General features: G+C 33.8%; 1 protein-coding gene and 1 long non-coding RNA gene across 2 annotated transcripts; both read right to left on the minus strand.

Annotated features, from left to right (window-relative positions):
- Positions 1 to 1,310: 1,310 nt before the first annotated feature.
- LOC128207327 (uncharacterized) lies at positions 1,311 to 7,043 on the minus strand. The gene is made up of 5 exons (XM_052910180.1): positions 6,925 to 7,043; positions 3,732 to 4,013; positions 3,179 to 3,310; positions 2,014 to 2,120; positions 1,311 to 1,616 (listed from the first exon to the last, which is right to left on the minus strand). The coding sequence occupies exons 1-5, from the start codon at positions 6,974 to 6,976 to the stop codon at positions 1,524 to 1,526; spliced, it is 666 nt and encodes a 221-aa protein (XP_052766140.1). The 5' UTR covers positions 6,977 to 7,043; the 3' UTR covers positions 1,311 to 1,523.
- LOC128207328 (uncharacterized) lies at positions 4,471 to 5,744 on the minus strand. Its single transcript, XR_008256681.1, has 3 exons — positions 5,486 to 5,744; positions 4,846 to 5,264; positions 4,471 to 4,598 (listed from the first exon to the last, which is right to left on the minus strand). It is a non-coding gene; the product is annotated as an uncharacterized LOC128207328 (long non-coding RNA).
- Positions 7,044 to 7,360: the final 317 nt, after the last annotated feature.

Here is a 7,360-nt window from a genome sequence, read left to right on the forward strand (position 1 = left end):
AACTGAAAACATCATTTCAATTTGAATCTTATTTAGACAATATATCGTCAAGAAAGCTTAGAATTACTATAACTTACCCAGTGCCATTAAACCGGGTTTATGTTTAAACTTTTTGCTACTGGGCTTGTTTCTGTACTTTTTGGCATGCATATTGACTTAATTGAACCTTGCTTGCAGAATGTATTTCACCCGATTGCGACTATAAACAATCTCATTCGCTAAACTTGATAATACTGTTGCTGGAATATTGAGTGTTTGTTAAATAATTTTTAATATAGGCTAATTGATACCAAAAGATAACTTCCAACGGTCTTTCGTGCTTTTAGGAGGAGTGTGTACTAGAAGCTCCGTTCGTTTTTCATGTTTAACGAGGGTATTCGAAATTAAGAATCTTTGCGAGTAAGGTGACAATAGCGTCTGAAAACTTTCACAGTTGCGAAGCATAATTTTCAGGGATCAAACTACGTTTTGTGAACAAACTGAGAGATCTGTAAATTACGAGTCGAGATTAATAAAACTGACTAGAATTAATTTTTTATAGGACGGAAACAAAAAAAATAGCTTTCAGAAAATTGACAGCTATCTAAATTACCGTTAATGAACACTTCGCAACGTCGCGTATAGCGTTGACTCGACGCGGTGGAACGCGGGAAAAATCATAGAAATTATAGAAATGAACGGGCTGCGGCTATGCTTATATCGCAAGGTATAGTGAAAATAAGATTTAAAAGATAACGTCCGCGGTAAGGAAAAATCGTGGTGATGTGTGAAATCTGAAAAACAAACCGCGTGGTTGATGCTAATCTAAGTCATTTTAAGGCTGTTTATTCAAAACAGCTTAAAATGAAATAATGTTATATATAAAAACGAGATACCGCAACGGTGACTTTTAATTCTGTTATTTAAAAAGGCAGCATGGGCAACATGATGTGCCTTAGACAATTCAAAACCATGTATCTACACGTATTTGCAATGCCATTTAAGGATTAGAATCGTATAGTGGTTAAGGTGTCTATCGGCGAAGATGTAATTATTGGTGAATACATCTGTCATTGTGAAATTATTATGCATCAGTGTTGTTATATTCACCATTGAAGGAAAACACCATTTAATGCACGTGAGTTTAACAGTATATGTAAATCGCACAGCGTCTTTCTAACGAATGAAACCGGTATTTGAGAGGCTCTGTCTGTAATAACTCAACATAGAGTATTTAGACATAACTTTTAAGACATGTATTGCAAGTAGCAGTTTGGTTCACAAATATATGTTTATATCTGCAACACTGTATGAGCTATATAATACAACAATTAAGAACAATATAGATATACACGTTCTAACAACTAACACACTAAAACTGTAAGCGAAGCTATGATTATGAGATTTTCAAAACACAAAAATCTGACTACATAGTAAATGTTTTGATCGGATACTCAAAAAGCTTTATATAGCGTGAAGATTATTTGCATTGGTGCGTTTGTCAGATAGTCTCTGTGGTCGGACGTGGTGTCCACATCTTAGTCTTAGTGGCGAATATTTTCATATAAACAGACTTCGTTTTCTTCCATATTTAATGGTGCATGGTTGTTCTCGACTACACTTGCAGATACTCCTCCCTACAAATGTAAATAAACTGTATCTTATCAATAGAATGTAAACACTACTTTGAAATTTCTAATCATTGTTCAAAAATTTAAAAAATAAGACTATCGAGTACAAGTTTACACACTTGTTTTAAGAAACCTCTCCACTCTTGAATGGTTTAAAGCCACTGAAGGTTTCAACTACAAACAGAGTAACGATTATACCACGCTCGGATGACTTGAATGATCTAAACCAATCGGAAAGCGTCATTTATGTTGGAAGTCAGATTTATTTAAATACGTATACTCCGGTTTTAATAGCGTTATAATACAATGATAAACATAAATCAGGAATCAACAGATGCAACAATATATGATTCGTAGTCTAAAAGACATTACATTTGATTATCATAATTTAAAGACATCTTACTAGATTGTGAAGGGCAGTTGTCTCCACATCAGACTGAACATCATCATTCACGCGTATACTTTGCTCTCTAACTGCAGCTCTTCTTGTCCGTAGTGGCGTCTCATACACTTTGTCAAAGATATAAATGCTTAAATGTTTGTAATTTGCAAAGGACACGACGCCATTATGTCACTCATCTGAATGCTATTGCACTCAAGAGAACGTCAACTATTAATGTATATTACTCCTTTTGTGGACATGGTGAGGTAAACAATATACAAATAGGGCATTATAAAATGAGTTGATTTGACTTATTGCACTGCTAATATATCCAAGGATTATTGATAGACATTTACTCAGGAGTGAGTATTTGTTTGCAATGTAATATGTACTTTCTATCCATGTGTCATTAAAAAGAAAGCAATAGATTTCTTGGCAATAGGAAGACCTCGGCCATTTTCCATCGAACACAACCTCAAACTTGTACTAAGGACCTTACTAATCTACTTTATTTACACACATAACTATTATTTATCTGTGAAACAAAACACTTCACGGAATCAATTCGAACTTAATAATACAAAATATACGTTAAAACGCTTTAATTTATTATTATTATTATTATTATTATTATTATTATTATTATTATTAATATTATATACCGGCGTACATCCGATACTGTTTTCAATGGAAAATGGCCCAATTTTTCCGATTGGTTTTCTAGAGTTTGGTTGGTTAACCTTTTTCTGTAGCTTCCATTGTATTCTCGATTCGGTAGCAAAGATTTTGCAATATCGATTTATTAATTTTATCTTCCCTTCGATCTAGTGTCCTGCTAATTCACTTTACAAATATTGCCAAACTGATTGTATTTTCTTAAACTTCAATCATGATGCTTCGTATGCAGGGACAAGTTGTGCTGATTTGAACAGTGTAGTAACGCACGATTCAAATATATAGATAGACTAACATATCCAAAATCTGAACTTCCTTAAAGTCGACATTTGATTAACAATGCCATGCCTTCTATCACAGGAAGTTAAACATGAGTCTGCCTTAGTTAAATGGAGTAAAACAATGCCAACGGGAAGTAGACGATCAAAAATAGCTCACATTTAGTTTCGATTAACTGAATTGGATGATCAATAACTCATTTTATTGTGAATAATGACCGCAAAATAATTACCATGAGGTTTGCATCTACGTAAGAGAAGCACGGCAAACGTCGTTGCCAGTATAACTAGAAGTATTCCAGCTACCGCGTAAAGCACCAAATGCCACTGTTGGGTTACAACTATTGCAGGGTTGGTTGTTGCTCCTGCATTTAGAAAACATTTGTTGTACAAGCACTCTAGTTTGGTTATTACGGTTTCAGCATTATATTGTTTCTTCCATCTTTCAATGTATTAATTGTATTTTTGTATTCAATATAATAGGAACTAACGTACTTTGAAAAAAGATTTTCTATCAATTAAAATTTAAAAAAGGCAACAACAACCAGACTAGGTTGAGTTTCATTCAGAGCCGCATATGTAGTTTTACAGTTTGCTTAAGTCATGCTTAATTACCACACTAGAAGCACAAGAAATCGGAATATTGGCAAAAATGTATGAATGTCATTTTTGAGGGATCGACTACCTGCAATATTCTGTTTTGAATAAAATCGTTATATCTTAGAAAACATCAAAGACATTTCATCCACTAAAATGTAGCCAATATTTCACCTGTTAATTACGAACCTTCTGTTCTTGCGCTTATAACGGTCAATGAATATTTTAGAAACTCTTTTGATTTCCGAGCGAAGCAAGCGTATACATTTTCACCATCTCTCTCATAATTAAGTGTTAACAGGCATTCATCTGTTTTGTTACAAGTCTTCATAACAGTGCTATTTTCATCTTTCCACCAAATAGCCCATCGTCCTTTAGTATCGTAGCCATCAACAAGACATTTCACGGTCACTGTAATAGTCGGCTGTAAATGAACAGGTGATGTCGTGTTCAAATTCATAGTCGAGTCACCTGAAATGAAGAGTAGAAATTGTTTAGAAAGTTATTGAGCAGAACGAAAACACGGTTAAGAGAAAATATCACTTATTATACAATTTCAAATTGCTATTATCGTATCTCTGTAACAAGTGAATAAACACATTGAATGCAAGATATTATAATAGATTATATAAAGTTCATTCCAGAATACGGATCCATTAGGAAGAAGAAAGGACATGAAAAGAGCAGTCTCGTTTGATTGAGAGAGGGAACGAAAGGCAACAAATAAATAAGACTGAATGCGTACCTTGAAAATATACTGTATAATTTGTTTTTAAATGGGTTAGGAAGTAGTCGTCTTGTTGAGCATGTAATAGTTCCACCAGCCATGTCTTTAGTTATGTTGTAAAGCAGGTTGGAAACAGAACGGTACCTTCCACTGTCACCATTTGTCCGGTTGTACCTTCTCACGTAAGTTATCAGTCCTACTTGACCATTCAATTGTGCAAGGCGGTTTTGATTCATTTGTTTTATAAGACATGTCTAATAAATAGACATGAACATTGTTGTTATATTCGTGTATTTTGTCAACGAACATCGAAAGGTGCGACGGTGGATCTGAAAACGGAACATGATTAACTCTTTTGATTAATAAATGTTCGTTATTTTCAATTCAGAGAATACTTATATATCATGGTCATATTATTTCAATGATACACGCTCAGAGAAAGTTGCATTAAGAATGTATATTCCAATAATACAAACATTTACTATGGGATTTAATTTGTTATGCATTTCTTTCTTTAGCATTACTGTACTTTACCATTACGCGTGTTCTACACAAGTTATTTGCTTTTAAACTTACATTTCATATTAATGTGTTAGCCTTTGTCACCTTTGCTAAACTTGTAAACGAATGAGATGATTCATTAAATCAATCGGTTTGTTGAGCATCAGCTTGTTATACTTTGACAACGTGAATTTATATTTTCGGAGCGGGGATAGCATTGCGCACTTCATATATTGTTGTCGAATTTTCTCCATCATAGAATTCAGGCACGGTTAGAATTGGCGGGTGACCTGTCTTTGGAATTGAAACACAATCATTTAAAAGCTAATAATACTTTGTCAACATGGATTTCTTTTGCCGGAGCTTTGATAGCATTACTTGAACGACTTCCGTTCCATTGTTAGTTTTGCAAGAAATAACGGAACCTACATAAACAGAAATGCATTCTGTTGTGTTAATTTTTGGACCACTGATAACTGGGTAACTAGGTCGCTCTGAAAAGAAACAAATGATTTAAATCACTTGTAAAACCATATAACTATTCAAAATGCAAATGGAAAGTAATGGTTAATTACATTGGTGTTTATTCATTTATTATCTGCAATCATTAATTGTTCTACTTGGACTTATATCAACTTTTCATTCCAAGCTGACGTACCAAAAACAAAACCTGAATTTAAAAGTCAGTACATTCGATGAGGTAAACACAAGGTACCTTGGGTGTGAAGCTGCACAGAATTCGTGTTGCTAACAGAATTGCAATTTAAAATATACGTTCCTTTATGTCTTTCTCCAAAGCTAAATATAGTCAATACGTATAAATATTCAGAAAGGTTTGTCTTTTCGTAAGACCCTGCTTCTAGCTGAATGACATGGATGGAGTTCTTCCATGTTCGTCCCATGTATGTTTGATGCTGTATATAAGAGTCTGACGGAACATATCCAAGTTCGACGCCGGCGCCGCGAACAACCGGGCTTAGAATCACGAGAGCTCCACATAGTCCAACAATAGCTGTTAATTATAACTTATTAATACATGTAAGTGTAAACGCGCAAAAAAGTAATATTTGATTTGTGATTGTCCAGGGCCCATAACCACAACACCTTAGTAAAGTAGAAAGTAAAAACGTTCAAATTGCAAGATTTTAACAATGCATTTTCATAATTATTTGTAACAAAATTCAAATAGATTTGTATGAACAAATTAATTAGATAACGATTAACTTGCATTTTATATTTTTAGCTTTTTATAATAAAAGAGTTTCTTTCATTCAAATAAAGAGAAAAGAAATAACAAAGGTTGGTGAATACGGGCCCATTACACGCGGCCCGTGTACACGCAAAACTACAGTTGCACAGTTGCAAACAACCTACCATAATTGTGTAAGAAGACTTTAAAACCTCAAGAGACGAACAAGGAGGAAACAAAATTACAACACACATAATTCATATCATTAATTTATCACCTGTATTTCCGCCTTTACCTTTCAGATTTTTAGGTACCATACGTGTTCTAATCGTTTCGTTTGTTGAACATCCGGCGTAGAATTCAGAATTGTAGTATTGCATTGAAGCCCTCCATGTAACTGTGTGTCACCTTCTATTATGTAACTCCATTCTACCTCACACCTCCAAGGGTAGAACGGTGTCGCTTTCAATGTTACCTCCCTGTTCACAAAAGCTGGCCCGACCAATGATATCGTTCCATATTTGTTCTTAACTTCACAGACGTAGTCCAAAAGAGCTGATATAGAGGTTAGAAACAAATAACAAATACACATTACACCCACAATAACTGAAAAATTACAAGTTGAACTATAAGTATTATTACGAAAAAATCATATTGTTAATCAACAATTTGAACACTATAAGGTTAAAGCAATTAATCATCCGAAATTATCTGAACATTCATAAACGTAGGAATCTAAAATAAAAACGAAATATACAAAGGAAATAAACGAAACATATTTTTTCTATTTCTTTTAGCACTTAAATTAATTCCCATAGAAAAATAATTACTACTAGTAGTAGTAGTAGTAGTAGTAGTAGTAGTAGTAGTAGTAGTAGTAGTAGTAGAAGTAGTGGTAGTAGATAATAATTCTTGTCTAATATAAGAATAAATATGATTAAGCGGGTTTAACTTATCCAACATACCAGAAGCTAGTACGGCAAGTTGAGCACATATAAACATCCATTGACGTGGCATATCTCCGCAAAATTATTTATTTATTAATGCGAGTGATTTTGTTTGGTCGTATTCATTGATAATTGTGTTACACTTGTTACGTATCATTTAACACACTGACCTTCCATAGAATTTTCATAAGGAAGATATGTATTGTTCGCCGTTTCTGTCCACAATTGATTAACTTGCGTACCGGAAACGCTTAAGTCATGCTTTGGACTTGACACTGAGTTGAACGGATGCTACATCATTGTCAATGAATGAAGGTTTCATCTGCAGACAGACGCTATATTCTTTATTCTTATAATTTATCACATAAGGGAAATAAAATATGTCTAAAGCTGTTCTTTAATGTTGCTTCATTAAGTTGCTTAAACCGCAATCGAGATATAGTTTTTCCATGAT

Source organism: Mya arenaria, chromosome 11, assembly GCF_026914265.1.
Source record: "Mya arenaria isolate MELC-2E11 chromosome 11, ASM2691426v1".
Classification (NCBI taxonomy): Eukaryota; Metazoa; Mollusca; class Bivalvia; order Myida; family Myidae; genus Mya; species Mya arenaria.

Excerpts from the sequence above, each read along its gene's own strand:
- LOC128207327 (XM_052910180.1), bottom strand. The coding sequence starts at position 6,976 with ATGCCACGTCAATGGATGTTTATATGTGCTCAACTTGCCGTACTAGCT. Across the intron at positions 2,121-3,178 it reads ACGTAGATGCAAACCTCATG|TGTATGAGACGCCACTACGG; the intron begins GTAATTATTTTG and ends TCTTTGACAAAG. Across the intron at positions 1,617-2,013 it reads CAACTGCCCTTCACAATCTA|GGAGGAGTATCTGCAAGTGT; the intron begins GTAAGATGTCTT and ends TTACATTTGTAG.